Source organism: Engystomops pustulosus, unplaced genomic scaffold, assembly GCF_040894005.1.
Source record: "Engystomops pustulosus unplaced genomic scaffold, aEngPut4.maternal MAT_SCAFFOLD_18, whole genome shotgun sequence".
NCBI classification, from domain to species: domain Eukaryota; kingdom Metazoa; phylum Chordata; class Amphibia; order Anura; family Leptodactylidae; genus Engystomops; species Engystomops pustulosus.
Window position 1 is genome coordinate 167,118 of NW_027284960.1, and position 18,432 is coordinate 185,549.

The following is an 18,432-nucleotide window of genomic DNA, read 5'->3' on the forward strand; positions in this document are numbered from 1 at the left end:
CACAGCACGCACAACACTCCACTACACTACACACAGCACGCACAACACTACACTACACACATAGCGCACGCACAACACTACACTACACTACACACAGCACGCACAACACTACACTACACTACACACAGCACGCACAACACTCCACTACACTACACTACACACAGCACGCACAACACTCCACTACACTACACACAGCACGCACAACACTACACTACACTCCCACAGCACGCACAACACTACACTACACTACACACAGCACGCACAACACTCCTGTACACTACACACAGCACGCACAACACTACACTACACACAGCACGCACAACACTCCACTACACTACACACAGCACGCACAACACTACACTACACTACACACAGCACGCACAACACTACACTACACTACACACAGCACGCACAACACTACACTACACTCCCACAGCACGCACAACACTCCACTACACTACACACAGCACGCACAACACTACACTACACTACACACAGCACGCACAACACTACACTACACACAGCACACACTCCACTACACTACACTACACACAGCACGCACAACACTCCACTACACTACACACAGCACGCACAACACTCCACTACACTACACACAGCACGCACAACACTACACTACACTCCCACAGCACGCACAACACTCCACTACACTACACACAGCACGCACAACACTCCACTACACTACACACAGCACGCACAACACTCCACTACACTACACACAGCACGCACAACACTCCTGTACACTACACACAGCACGCACAACACTCCTGTACACTACACACAGCACGCACAACACTACACTACACTACACACAGCACGCACAACACTCCACTACACTACACACAGCACGCACAACACTACACTACACTCCCACAGCACGCACAACACTCCACTACACTACACACAGCACGCACAACACTCCACTACACTACACACAGCACGCACAACACTACACTACACTACACACAGCACGCACAACACTCCTGTACACTACACACAGCACGCACAACACTCCACTACACTACACACAGCACGCACAACACTACACTACACTCCCACAGCACGCACAACACTACACTACACTACACACAGCACGCACAACACTACACTACACTACACACAGCACGCACAACACTACACTACACTACACACAGCACGCACAACACTACACTACACACAGCACGCACTACACACAGCACGCACAACACTACACTACACACAGCACGCACAACACTACACTACACACAGCACGCACAACACTACACTACACTACACACAGCACGCACAACACTCCACTACACTACACACAGCACGCACAACACTACACTACACTCCCACAGCACGCACAACACTACACTACACTACACACAGCACGCACAACACTACACTACACACAGCACGCACAACACTCCACTACACTACACACAGCACGCACAACACTCCACTACACTACACACAGCACGCACAACACTACACTACACACAGCACGCACAACACTCCACTACACTACACTACACACAGCACGCACAACACTCCACTACACACAGCACGCACAACACTACACTACACTCCCACAGCACGCACAACACTACACACAGCACGCACAACACTCCACTACACTACACACAGCACGCACAACACTCCACTACACTCCCACAGCACGCACAACACTCCACTACACTACACACAGCACGCACAACACTACACTACACACAGCACGCACAACACTCCACTACACTCCCACAGCACGCACAACACTCCACTACACTACACACAGCACGCACAACACTACACTACACTCCCACAGCACGCACAACACTACACACAGCACGCACAACACTCCACTACACTACACACAGCACGCACAACACTACACACAGCACGCACAACACTCCACTACACTACACACAGCACGCACAACACTACACTACACACAGCACGCACAACACTCCACTACACTACACACAGCACGCACAACACTACACTACACACAGCACGCACAACACTACACTACACTACACACAGCACGCACAACACTACACTACACTACACACAGCACGCACAACACTCCACTACACTCCCACAGCACGCACAACACTCCACTACACTACACTACACACAGCACGCACAACACTCCACTACACTACACACAGCACGCACAACACTACACTACACACAGCACGCACAACACTCCACTACACTACACACAGCACGCACAACACTCCACTACACTCCCACAGCACGCACAACACTACACTACACTACACACAGCACGCACAACACTCCACTACACTACACACAGCACGCACAACACTCCACTACACTACACACAGCACGCACAACACTACACTACACACAGCACGCACAACACTCCACTACACTACACACAGCACGCACAACACTCCACTACACTACACACAGCACGCACAACACTACACTACACTACACACAGCACGCACAACACTCCACTACACTACACACAGCACGCACAACACTCCACTACACTACACACAGCACGCACAACACTACACTACACTCCCACAGCACGCACAACACTCCACTACACTACACACAGCACGCACAACACTACACTACACTACACACAGCACGCACAACACTCCACTACACTACACACAGCACGCACAACACTCCACTACACTACACACAGCACGCACTACACACAGCACGCACAACACTACACTACACTACACACAGCACGCACAACACTACACTACACTACACACAGCACGCACAACACTCCACTACACTACACACAGCACGCACTACACACAGCACGCACAACACTACACTACACTACACACAGCACGCACAACACTACACTACACTACACACAACACGCACAACACTACACACAGCACGCACAACACTACACTACACTACACACAGCACGCACAACACTACACTACACACAGCACGCACAACACTCCACTACACTCCCACAGCACGCACAACACTACACTACACTACACACAGCACGCACAACACTCCACTCCACTACACACAGCACGCACAACACTACACTACAAACAGCACGCACAACACTACACACAGCACGCACAACACTCCACTACACACAGCACGCACAACACTACACTACACACAGCACGCACAACACTACACTACACACAGCACGCACAACACTACACTACACTACACACAGCACGCACAACACTACACTACACTACACACAGCACGCACAACACTACACTACACACAGCACGCACAACACTACACTACACTACACACAGCACGCACAACACTACACTACACACAGCACGCACAACACTACACTACACACAGCACGCACAACACTACACTACACTACACACAGCACGCACAACACTACACACAGCACGCACAACACTCCACTACACTCCCACAGCACGCACAACACTACACTACACTACACACAGCACGCACAACACTCCACTACACTACACACAGCACGCACAACACTACACTACACACAGCACACACAACACTACACTACACTCCCACAGCACGCACAACACTACACTACACTACACACAGCACGCACAACACTACACTACACTACACACAGCACGCACAACACTACACTACACACAGCACGCACAACACTACACTACACACAGCACGCACAACACTACACTACACTACACACAGCACGCACAACACTACACTACACTACACACAGCACGCACAACACTACACTACACACAGCACGCACAACACTCCACTACACACAGCACGCACAACACTCCACTACACTACACACAGCACGCACAACACTACACACAGCACGCACAACACTACACTACACACAGCACGCACAACACTCCACTACACACAGCACGCACAACACTCCACTACACTACACACAGCACGCACAACACTCCACTACACTACACACAGCACGCACAACACTACACTACACACAGCACGCACAACACTACACTACACTACACACAGCACGCACAACACTACACTACACTACACACAGCACGCACAACACTCCACTACACTACACACAGCACGCACAACACTACACTACACTACACACAGCACGCACAACACTACACTACACACAGCACGCACAACACTACACACAGCACGCACAACACTACACTACACTACACACAGCACGCACAACACTCCACTACACTACACTACACACAGCACGCACAACACTCCACTACACTACACACAGCACGCACAACACTCCACTACACTACACACAGCACGCACAACACTCCACTACACTCCCACAGCACGCACAACACTACACTACACTACACACAGCACGCACAACACTACACTACACACAGCACGCACAACACTACACACAGCACGCACAACACTCCACTACACTCCCACAGCACGCACTACACTACACTACACTACACACAGCACGCACAACACTACACTACACACAGCACGCACAACACTACACTACACTACACACAGCACGCACAACACTACACTACACTCCCACAGCACGCACAACACTACACTACACTCCCACAGCACGCACAACACTACACTACACTCCCACAGCACGCACAACACTACACTACACACAGCACGCACAACACTCCACTACACTCCCACAGCACGCACAACACTACACTACACTACACACAGCACGCACAACACTACACTACACTACACACAGCACGCACAACACTACACTACACTCCCACAGCACGCACAACACTACACTACACTCCCACAGCACGCACAACACTACACTACACACAGCACGCACAACACTACACTACACTACACACAGCACGCACAACACTACACTACACACAGCACGCACAACACTACACTACACACAGCACGCACAACACTCCACTACACTACACACAGCACGCACAACACTACACTACACACAGCACGCACAACACTCCACTACACACAGCACGCACAACACTCCACTACACTACACACAGCACGCACAACACTACACTACACTACACACAGCACGCACAACACTACACTACACTACACACAGCACGCACAACACTACACTACACTACACACAGCACGCACAACACTACACTACACTACACACAGCACGCACAACACTACACTACACTACACACAGCACGCACAACACTACACTACACTCCCACAGCACAACACTACACTACACACAGCACGCACAACACTACACTACACTACACACAGCACGCACTACACTACACTACACACAGCACGCACAACACTACACACAGCACGCACGCACAACAAACAGCACGCACAACACTACACACAGCACGCACTACACTACACACAGCACGCACTACACTACACACAGCACGCACTACACTACACTCACGCAGCACGCACTACACTACACTCACGCAGCACGCACTACACTACACTACACGCAGCACGCACGCACAACACTCCACTACACTACACACAGCACGCACAACACTCCACTACACACAGCACGCACTACACTACACACAGCACGCACAACACTACACACAGCACGCACAACACTACACACAGCGCGCACGCACTACACTACACTCACACAGCACGCACTACACTACACTCACACAGCACGCACTACACTACACTACACTACACTACACACAGCACGCACTACACTACACTACACTACACACAGCACGCACAACACTCCACTACACACAGCACGCACAACACTCCACTACACACAGCACGCACTACACTACACACAGCGCGCACAACACTACACACAGCGCGCACGCACTACACTACACTCACACAGCACGCACTACACTACACTACACTCACACAGCACGCACTACACTACACTACACTACACTCACACAGCACGCACTACACACAGCACGCACTACACACAGCACGCACAACACTACACTACACACAGCACGCACAACACTACACACAGCACGCACAACACTCCACTACACTACACACAGCACGCACAACACTCCACTACACTCACACAGCAAGCACAACACTACACACAGCAAGCACAACACTACACACAGCAAGCACAACACTACACACAGCAAGCACAACACTACACACAGCAAGCACAACACTACACACAGCACGCACTACACTACACACAGCACGCACAACACTACACACAGCACGCACAACACTACACTACACTACACTACACTCACCCGGCACTGCTCTTAAGTCCCGTCGGCATAACATTAACACGCAGGCAGCTGCGGGCAGGCAGAGATGGAGCAGGACGGGGAGCAGCAGCCCCGCTGTCCACATGTCTCCCCTGTGGCCGGTGCTCTCACTCCGGGTCTCTCCGGCACGCCCCTTAGTCACGTGCCCCGCTGAGCGGCCCGGCGCGCGCTGTGTTCGCGCTAGTGACAGTTCCCTCTTTTGCAGCGCGCGCCGGGCCGCTCAGCCTGCGCGCTACACGGAATAATTGCCATGCGTAACTTTACGCATGGCGATTATTTTGGGGGGTAATGGCGCCTCATCACGCGTCTATGACGCGTGGTGAGGCGTTAATGCGACCTCTGGCCATCCTTAAACACATTAGAGGCAGCTACTTAATAGGTAGATCCATAGCGGTAGGTTTCCTTTAAGGACGAGGAGAGGAAGATCTGAGTTGTTATCTAGGTTCTATTTGATCGCGATTGTCGGCAGTTCACTCCAACATTTGAAGTCCTTCTCCTAATTCAGGAATCAGAATCAGAGGGAGTTGCCCAAATAAGAAGTCTTATGTCCTTGACCGCCATGCCTGTGCAGAGCCTCTTTTTCCCGGGGGAGCGTGTGTGGCTGCGGAATAACCATCCCACAAGTAAGCTAGATGGGCGCATGAGCCATACCTAGTTTGGGACAGTCTCTACCCTGAAGATTTCAGGAGGAGACCGTCCAATCCTCCAGTTACCAGGAACCGACTAAAGTGGTGTCTCGTTCCTTTACCCCTCTGTCAGGGTCTCCTGTCCCAGTGTCCAATCCTAGGGACCTGCTCTGTTCGGAGACCCCTAGCTTTCTTGACCTTGTGACTGTTCCTCATTTCTATGAGATTGTCTCCACTCCAGAGAGGCTGTCACCTCAGTTACAGTCAGCTTCATTGATGCCACTGGGGGACTCCATGCCTAAGCCTGCTTGACTCCGAGGTACCTGAATCCTTGGTTCCAGTTCCTGATGGTGAGGGCGACAATGAAGGACCAGAGGTATCCATGCAGCAGGGTCTTCACAGATGTCAGAGGGAGACCAAAGAAAAGGCTCCTACATACCTGCAGGAGTACAAGCTTTCTCAGCCCAAGGGCTGTAGCCCAAAACAGGTACACTTAGATGTGTAAAAATGACTATGATATTGCTTTTCTCCCAGCTGGGCTAAGCCCATAACCCCTTTATTACTATTAAGCCAGAAACTTTCCTGGGACTCCTATACTTATTTATTTATTCTTGACCCTGATACACTACTGGATTTCTTCCCAGTTGTGCTTGAAAGCAGCCATCTCTGCTGAAGGCAGAATGCAAATACCTCTTCTACTAAGGATTGTGCCCCTCATCGCAGAGGAGATTCCTTGCTCCTGTTCCCATGCTGTGAATCCAGATAATGCCCCTTTTCCTGCAAGAACTGTGCCCAGAGAATGGAGTCTAACGTAGCAGAGCACTCTGAGAGACTAATAGTCGATGCTTTCTATTGTTGCTATTATGCATTCTTTGCCGTCCTTTTACAGTAAGAAGACATTCTACAATTAATACTACGCCATGTACCCATATACTAATGATTACTATATCTTCAGTTTGCACTAACCGTTTACTAGGCATTGCAGCTGTATTGGACCATCTATACGTGTATATTTTTGTCGATCCTGACCGCAGGTTTAAACCGAAGCTTCATATTTGTGTGGCCTCTTTAGAAGACCAGGGTTGTAGTGGCAGCTGGACGTCATACACTAGGCTTAGACCACAAGGTATACTGTATTGGATGTCATATGTGTATATGATGATGCCACCTAGGTGGCCTTGATGCAACTAATGTATTACATGACACCACATCTTACCTTACAAAACAGTTGGTTTAAGGACGATTAGCTGCCCACTGTACATTACTGGTGATAAGTCTGATAGCCAACCCCGCTTCCAGTAACCAGGACCGCAGGCATCCTGTCTTCTACCCACAGGTATACTATACCATGAGATAGCCAGGGCACTTTATATTTTTCTACCCTTCTAGGTCTTCAGCATATTTGGACTGTCTGGAGGCTGTGTAATGCCCTTTCAGCTCCAGCTACATATACAGCAGGTCCATAGCTCTGCTATTCAATTACCAAGGGAGTGTGCAACACCCCTGCCAACTCAGGGTTAAATCTAGTGTTGTGAAATCATAATCCCTCCCCATGCAATAGGGTTTTCTCTATGGTGTGATCAGCCTAGGGGGGGATCTCAGGTGTTCGGAAATGGTAATGCGGCATAGGAAGGAATTTATTAATGTTGACCAATCAGGTGTTGCAATGCAAAGAGAATGCTGGTTGAATCACAGGTGTGTCACCTCACAAGGGGGGTTTATAAAAAACCCCTTGTGGCTGGAAAGTTCCAGGTCAGTCCAGGAGAAGAAGTCAGCATGGGAGACTTGTATACACGGAGCTTCCTACGCTGCCTGACACACTTGGCCAGTCTGGAGACCAGGCCCCAGCAGAGATCCACCTCCAGGAGTCTGTCCTATCCTGTTACTGAAGCAGCCAACCATCCTCTCCAGCCTGCAGCTACCTTTACCAGGCTGTGAGCACCTCCTGCGGCACCATATCCAACCAGCCATCTCAACCCAGTTGTTAAATGCTTTACAACCTTTGCCTCTGAGTGATCCTTGTGCAAGGCTGTTACCACCACCTGCAGGGATCCCTACTTCTACATCGGGGTTGACCCGGAGAAAAACTTTCTACATCCTCAGCCTCTCCATTTCCTGTACCTTCCGCTTGTTGGAGACCTTCCTGGTGGGGGCCTCTGTTCCCAGGTATACAGCGCCGTGACTGCAGACGAGCAATAGGCAATGCTCAACCAGCCACTCAGGTACCCAGGGCTCCTGCGTCCCCCAAGCCATGAAAAAGGCTAGGCCCCAGTGGTTGCACATAGCATCCAGATGTACCCAATTTTATATTGACCTATATGCATCTTCCCTGAACAAGACCCCCGGGGAAATAGCAAGTGACGTGGAAGGCCCCTTCTTCCCTAGACTAACCAGTCAACAGGCTCAAACTCTGGAGGGCCCCCTTTACATTAGAGGAAATAGTAGCCTAAATAACAATAATTCCCCAGGTCCCGATGGCCTACAGAAATAGGTGTACAGCAAATATAAGAAGCTACTGTTCCCTAAAGTGCTAGAAATGTATACTGAATCCTTTCGGGAACTGAAACTGCTGGACTCTCTCTCAGAGGCCACTGTGATAGTATCGCTACAATAATGGAAAATTCTTACCCAGGTTCTGGTGACTATATCATCACTTATCCACCAGGATCAATCTGGGTTTATGCCCGGACGTTTCACCAAGGACAATATAAGACGGGTGCAAGTAATCGCTCAATTGGGGCAAAGGTGTGGAGGGGCCTGGGCGTTCTTTAGACAGGGCCAAAGCGTCCGATTCTGCAGAATGGCCCTTCCTAATGGAAAGAAGTGAACTGTTACTGAGCAGCAGCTCTACCCCGGGATGCCATCTGTATAGAGGGACGCGCCAGGCTTGCCCATTATCCGCCCTTCAGGGATGACAATAGGCAGTAGGGTAGATATAGGGTCGGCCTCTACGTCAGTGATATGGAGGCTATTCCAGGAATATGAACGTCTAACACAAAAACTCATAATGCTATAAATAAATCAATAGAACAAAACTCTGTCATTAGTCACAAAATTATTAACCCCTAGGCGCACCAAGACATTATAGTGCGTCCCTTTAGTAGGTTCTATAACGTCCCACTTCTGGCACCGGCTCATGAACGGAGCCGGCACTAGAAGCAGCGTCTGTCAGCTGTAAATAACACGCTCTAACACCCGCGATCGGAGTCGGCACAAGCATGATCGCTGCACTTAAGGGTCTTCCCCCTACGGATCGGATGCCCCGTGCCGCTTACCAGGAGGTGAGATCCACTTCTGGGCAGCCCCAAGGTCTGCCAAGTGCCCCGCGGTTGCCCAACGTTCTTTGCAGTCAGACCCCTTTCAGGTCTGACTGTAAACTGTCTGCGCATGCGCCTGCACCGCCGGACATTGTACTCTGCTGTACAAGGAATTAGTGTCGTAGAGCAGCGTATTGGACTTGAGCACCAGAGCATCGCTGGTTCAAGCTCAAGTATGTATAAGTAAAAAAAGGTAAAAACACTAAAGTGTAAAAATTAGAATAAATAAAAATAAATAGATAAAAATATAAGCCCCTAAAATGTCACTTTCCCATAAAAACACTTTATAAAGTATAAAAACCCAAACACATAAAAAACCCACATATTTGGTATTGCCGCATCCATAACAATCTGTATTATAAAACAGAATCGTTACTGGACCTGCACGGTAAACGCTGGGACAAAAAATGTTTTTTAATGAATACCTTTAAAAAATGCTCTAACGCTAACCCTAATAAGACCACTAAAAAGAACAACTCTTCTCCCAAAAAAATAAGCCCTTACCAGATTTGTCAACCGATAATTAATTTAATTCTGGCGCAAGCACGACTGTCGGCATGGGAGATCAGTCTCCGGAAAGCGCAGCCGATGTTGTAAGTGGCGCCCGGGTGTGTAATTAATGGGCAGACGGAACTAACAAGTCGTGCGCCAAAATCTTACATGGACCGCGCCTTCATTTTGCTCTCTGACCACTTTTTTCCTTGTCTATCGTGCGCCAAAAATTGCGCCTAAAAATGCCGACAAAATACACATAAATGTGGCAGATAATGGGGGTCATTTACTAAGGGCCCGATTCGCGTTTTCCCGACGTGTTACCCGAATATTTCCGATTTGCGCCGATTGTACATGAATTGCCCCGGGTTTTTGGCGCACGCGATCGGATTGTGGCGCATCGGGGCCGGCATGCGCGCGACAGAAATCGGGGGGGCGTGGCCGAACGAAAACCCGACGTATTCGGAAAAACCGCCGCATTTAAAAACCGAAAATGTGTCGCTTGGGGAGCGCTCACCTTCACCTGCTATGGGATGGTGCATTCCGGCGCGTTAAGATTATTTTCGGCGCTGCAGCGCCACCTGGTGGACGGCGGAGGAACTACCATCTTAAATCCCAGCCGGACCCGAATCCTGTGCAGAGAACGCGCCGCTGGATCGCGAATGGGCCGGGTAAGTAAATCTGCCCCAATGTGAAAAAGTTTGGCCACGCCCACTAGCGCCAAAAAAAAGACGGAGAAGTCGGGATGCTCGGAAACATCTGTTCTTTCTGGTGCAAACTCTTTATAAATGATCCGCAACAGTTCTGAGCCCACAGGGTCCTATCCAGAGGCTGCATGACAGCCCCCAGCATTGCTGCAGAGGTCAGGGGTCATCCTGTCAGTGCCCAGTGTCATATCCCGGCATTGCTGCAAAGGTCACAGAGGTCAGGGGTCAGCCTGTCAGTGCCCAGTGTCATATCCCAGCATTGCTGCAAAGGTCACAGAGGTCAGGGGTCAGCCTGTCAGTGCCCAGTGTCATATCCCGGCATTGCTGCAGAGGTCAGAGAGGTCAGGGGTCGGCCTGCCAGTGCCCAGTGTCATATCCCAGCATTGCTGCAGAGGTCACAGAGGTCAGGGGTCAGCCTGTCAGTGCCCGGTGTCATATCCCAGCATTGCTGCAGAGGTCACAGGGGTCAACCTGTCAGTGCCCAGTGTCATATCCCGGCATTGCTGCAGAGGTCAGAGAGGTCAGGGGTCATCCTGTCAGTGCCCAGTGTCATATCCCGGCATTGCTGCAAAGGTCACAGAGGTCAGGGGTCAGCCTGTCAGTGCCCAGTGTCATATCCCGGCATTGCTGCAGAGGTCAGAGAGGTCAGGGGTCGGCCTGCCAGTGCCCAGTGTCATATCCCAGCATTGCTGCAGAGGTCACAGAGGTCAGGGGTCAGCCTGTCAGTGTCCGGTGTCATATCCCAGCATTGCTGCAGAGGTCACAGGGGTCAACCTGTCAGTACCCAGTGTCATATCCCAGCATTGCTGCAGAGGTCACAGAGGTCAGGGGTCGGCCTGCCAGTGCCCAGTGTCATATCCCAGCATTGCTGCAGAGGTCACAGAGGTCAGGGGTCAGCCTGTCAGTGCCCGGTGTCATATCCCAGCATTGCTGCAAAGGTCACAGAGGTCAGGGGTCAGCCTGTCAGTGCCCAGTGTCATATCCCGGCATTGCTGCAGAGGTCAGAGAGGTCAGGGGTCAGCCTGCCAGTGCCCAGTGTCATATCCCAGCATTGCTGCAGAGGTCACAGAGGTCAGGGGTCAGCCTGTCAGTGCCCGGTGTCATATCCCAGCATTGCTGCAGAGGTCACAGGGGTCAACCTGTCAGTGCCCAGTGTCATATCCCGGCATTGCTGCAGAGGTCAGAGAGGTCAGGGGTCATCCTGTCAGTGCCCAGTGTCATATCCCGGCATTGCTGCAAAGGTCACAGAGGTCAGGGGTCAGCCTGTCAGTGCCCAGTGTCATATCCCGGCATTGCTGCAGAGGTCAGAGAGGTCAGGGGTCATCCTGTCAGTGCCCAGTGTCATATCCCAGCATTGCTGCAAAGGTCACAGAGGTCAGGGGTCAGCCTGTCAGTGCCCAGTGTCATATCCCGGCATTGCTGCAGAGGTCAGAGAGGTCAGGGGTCGGCCTGCCAGTGCCCAGTGTCATATCCCAGCATTGCTGCAGAGGTCACAGGGGTCAACCTGTCAGTACCCAGTGTCATATCCCAGCATTGCTGCAGAGGTCACAGAGGTCAGGGGTCGGCCTGCCAGTGCCCAGTGTCATATCCCAGCATTGCTGCAGAGGTCACAGAGGTCAGGGGTCAGCCTGTCAGTGCCCGGTGTCATATCCCAGCATTGCTGCAGAGGTTACAGATGATACAGTGTATATAAAGTATATAGCACTATCCCCCTCAGGGGCTCCTGTATACACACAGAACATGATACATTGTATATATGGTATATAGCACTATCCCCCTCAGGGGCTCCTGTATACACACAGCAGATGATACAGTGTAAATATAGTATATAGCACTATCCTCCTCAGGGGCTCCTGTATACACACAGCAGATGATACAGTGTATATATGGTGTATAGCACTATCCTCCTCAGGGGCTCCTGTATACACACAGCAGATAATACAGGGTATACATGGTATATAGCACTATCCCCCTCAGGGGCTCCTGTATACACACAGCAGATGATACAGTGTATATATAGTATATAGCACTATCCCCCTCAGGGGCTCCTGTATACACACAGCAGATGATACAGTGTATATATAGTGTATAGCACTTTCCCCCTCAGGGGCTCCACTATACACACAGAACATGATACAGTATATATATGGTATATAGCACTATCCTCCTCAGGGGCTCCACTATACACACAGAACATGATACAGTATATATATGGTATATAGCACTATCCTCCTCAGGGGCTCCACTATACACACAGAACATGATACAGTATATATATGGTATATAGCACTATCCCCCTCAGGGGCTCCTGTATACACACAGCACGTGATACAGTATATATAGTATATAGCACTATCCTCCTTGGGGGCTCCTGTATACACACAGAACATGATACAGTATATATATGGTATATAGCACTATCCTCCTCAGGGGCTCCTGTATGCACACAGCAGATGATACAGTGTATATATGGTATATAGCACTATCCTCCTCAGGGGCTCCACTATACACACAGAACATGATACAGTATATATATGGTATATAGCACTATCCTCCTCAGGGGCTCCACTATACACACAGAACATGATACAGTATATATATGGTATATAGCACTATCCTCCTCAGGGGCTCCACTATACACACAGAACATGATACAGTATATATATGGTATATAGCACTATCCCCCTCAGGGGCTCCTGTATACACACAGCACGTGATACAGTATATATAGTATATAGCACTATCCTCCTTGGGGGCTCCTGTATACACACAGAACATGATACAGTATATATATGGTATATAGCACTATCCTCCTCAGGGGCTCCACTATACACACAGAACATGATACAGTATATATATGGTATATAGCACTACCCTCCTCAGGGGCTCCACTATACACACAGAACATGATACAGTATATTTATGGTATATAGCACTATCCCCCTCAGGGGCTCCTGTATACACACAGCACGTGATACAGTATATATATGGTATATAGCACTATCCCCCTCAGGGGCTCCTGTATACACACAGCACATGATACATTGTATATATAGTATATAGCACTATCCTCCTCAGGGGCTCCTGTATACACACAGCAGATAATACAGGGTATACATAGTATATAGCACTATCCTCCTCAGGGGCTCCTGTATACACACAGAACATGATACATTGTATATATAGTATATAGCACTATCCCCCTCAGGGGCTCCTGTATACACACAGCAGATGATACAGTGTATATATGGTATATAGCACTATCCTCCTCAGGGGCTCCTGTATACACACAGAACATGATACAGTGTATAAATGGTATATAGCACTATCCTACTCAGGGGCTCCTGTACACACACAGAACATGATACAGTGTATATATGTTATATAGCACTATCCCCCTCAGGGGCTCCTGTATACACACAGCAGACAATACAGGGTATACATGGTATAATGCACTACCCCCCTCAGGGGCTCCTGTATACACACAGAACATGATACAGTGTATATAAGGTATATAGCACTATCCCCCTCAGGGGCTCCTGTATACACACAGAACATGATACAGTGTATATAAGGTATATAGCACTACCCCCCTCAGGGGCTCCTGTATGCACACAGCAGATGATACCGTGTATATATGGTATATAGCACTATCCTCCTCAGGGGCTCCTGTATACACACAGCACATGATACAGTATATATATGGTATATAGCACTATCCTCCTCAGGGGCTCCTGTATACACACAGAACATGATACAGTGTATATAAGGTATATAGCACTACCCCCCTCAGGGGCTCCTGTATACACACAGAACATGATACAGTGTATATAAGGTATATAGCACTATCCCCCTCAGGGGCTCCTGTATACACACAGAACATGATACAGTGTATATAAGGTATATAGCACTACCCCCCTCAGGGGCTCCTGTATGCACACAGCAGATGATACCGTGTATATATGGTATATAGCACTATCCTCCTCAGGGGCTCCTGTATACACACAGTAGATGATACAGTGTATATATGGTATATAGCACTATCCTCCTCAGGGGCTCCTGTATGCACACAGAACATGATACAGTGTATATATGTTATATAGCACTATCCCCCTCAGGGGCTCCTGTATACACACAGCAGACAATACAGGGTATACATGGTATAAAGCACTACCCCCCTCAGGGGCTCCTGTATACACACAGAACATGATACAGTGTATATAAAGTATATAGCACTACCCCCCTCAGGGGCTCCTGTATGCACACAGCAGATGATACCGTGTATATATGGTATATAGCACTATCCTCCTCAGGGGCTCCTGTATACACACAGAACATGATACAGTGTATATATGGTATATAGCACTACCCTCCTCAGGGGCTCCTGTATACACAAAGAACATGCTACAGTGTATATATGGTATATAACACTATCCTCCTCAGGGGCTCCTGTATACACACAGAACATGATACAGGGTATATATGTTATATAGCACTATCCCCCTCAGGGGCTCCTGTATACACACAGCAGATGATACAGTGTATATAAGGTATATAGCACTACCCCCCTCAGGGGCTCCTGTATGCACACAGCAGATGATACCGTGTATATATGGTATATAGCACTACCCTCCTCAGGGGCTCCTGTATGCACACAGCAGATGATACCGTGTATATATGGTATATAGCACTATCCTCCTCAGGGGCTCCTGTATACACACAGCACATGATACAGTATATATATGGTATATAGTACTATCCTCCTCAGGGGCTCCTGTATACACACAGTAGATGATACAGTATATATATTTGGTATATAGCACTATCCTCCTCAGGGGCTCCTGTATACACACAGAACATGATACAGTGTATATATGGTATATAGCACTATCCTCCTCAGGGGCTCCTGTATACACAAAGAACATGATACAGTGTATATATGGTATATAGCACTATCCTCCTCAGGGGCTCCTGTATACACACAGAACATGATACAGTGTATAAATGGTATAAAGCACTATCCTCCTCAGGGGCTCCTGTATACACACAGCACATGATACAGTATATATATGGTATATAGCATTATCCCCCTCAGGGGCTCCTGTATACACACAGTAGATGATACAGTATATATATTTGGTATATAGCACTATCCTCCTCAGGGGCTCCTGTATACACACAGAACATGATACAGTGTATAAATGGTATAAAGCACTATCCTCCTCAGGGGCTCCTGTATACACACAGCACATGATACAGTATATATATGGTATATAGCATTATCCCCCTCAGGGGCTCCTGTATACACACAGTAGATGATACAGTGTATATATGGTATATAACACTATCTTCCTCAGGGGCTCCTGTATACACACAGCACGTGATACAGTATATATATGGTATATAGCACTATCCTCCTCAGGGGCTCCTGTATGCACACAGCAGATGATACAGTATATATATGGTATATAGCACTATCCTCCTCAGGAGCTCCGCTATACACACAGCAGATAATACAGTGTATATATGGTATATAGCACTATCCTCCTCAGGGGCTCCTGTATACACACAGCACGTGATACAGTATATATATGGTATATAGCACTATCCTCCTCAGGGGCTCCTGTATACACACAGCACATGATACAGTATATATATTTGGTATATAGCACTATCCTCCTCAGGGGCTCCTGTATACACACAGCACGTGATACAGTATATATATGGTATATAGCACTATCCCCCTCGGTATTTCGGTGCTTCCTCGGGGGTCGGTCTATGAGGAGCTCATCGTTATGGGATCGGTTGGCATTAGAGAAGGGGCCCCTGGGTGTGGGGCCCTCCATCCCCGGGTCTAGCACTTACCTGCCGGGGCCGTGGGTGGCCAGCTGCTGCCGCATGCGGTGGAGCTGCCTCTGGATCATGGTGCTGCGGTTCTGGTTCGGGTCTCCTCGTGATCGGGCGATGGGTGAGGCCGATGTCTCCTCCTCCGGAAGGACGATGTCTCCGCACTGAGGTTCAGTCTCTAAGTTTATAGTTCACTTCTCAGGGCGTTTCTCGGGTGTGAACCTGCAAGAGAACAACACAGCTACCTGCACAGTGTGAACGACAGCATGCAACACTGGAGAAACCGCAGCCCCTCATTGTATATACACTGCACGCCCCACACTGTATATACACTGCACCCCCCACACTGTATATATACTGCACACACACACTGTATATACACTGCACCCCCCACACTGTATATATACTGCACCCCCCACACTGTATATACACTGCACCCCCCACACTGTATATATACTGCACACACACACTGTATATACACTGCACCCCCCACACTGTATATATACTGCACACACACACACACACTGTATATACACTGCACCCCCCACACTGTATATATACTGCACCCCCCTACTGTATATACTCTGCACCCCCCACACTGTATATATACTGCACCCCCCTACTGTATATACTCTGCACCCCCCACACTGTATATATACTGAACCCCCCACACTGTATATATACTGCACCCCCCACTGTATATACACTGCACCCCCCACACTGTATATACACTGCACCCCCCACACTGTATATACACTGCACCCCCCACACTGTATATATACTGCACCCCCCTACTGTATATACTCTGCACCCCCCACACTGTATATATACTGAACCCCCCACACTGTATATATACTGAACCCCCCACACACTGTATATATACTGCACCCCCACACTGTATATACACTGCACCCCCCACACTGTATATACACTGCACCCCCCACACTGTATATACACTGCACCCCCCACACTGTATATATACTGCACCCCCCTACTGTATATACTCTGCACCCCCCACACTGTATATATACTGCACCCCCCTACTGTATATACTCTGCACCCCCCACACTGTATATATACTGAACCCCCCACACTGTATATATACTGCACCCCCACTGTATATACACTGCACCCCCCCCACTGTATATACACTGCACCCCCCACACTGTATATACACTGCACCCCCCACACTGTATATATACTGCACACACACACTGTATATACACTGCACCCCCCACACTGTATATAT

At 49.2% G+C, this 18,432-nt stretch overlaps 1 protein-coding gene across 1 annotated transcript in view; it reads right to left on the reverse strand.

Annotated features, from left to right (window-relative positions):
* LOC140106830 (SH3 domain-binding protein 1-like) overlaps positions 1-17,390 on the reverse strand; it is a 156,502-nt gene extending 139,112 nt beyond the window's left edge. The window contains exon 1 of the mRNA XM_072131480.1: positions 17,202-17,390. Coding sequence (XP_071987581.1) covers positions 17,202-17,260 — 59 coding nt within the window. The 5' untranslated portion in view covers positions 17,261-17,390. The remainder of the gene's footprint in view (positions 1-17,201) is intronic.
* Positions 17,391-18,432: the final 1,042 nt, after the last annotated feature.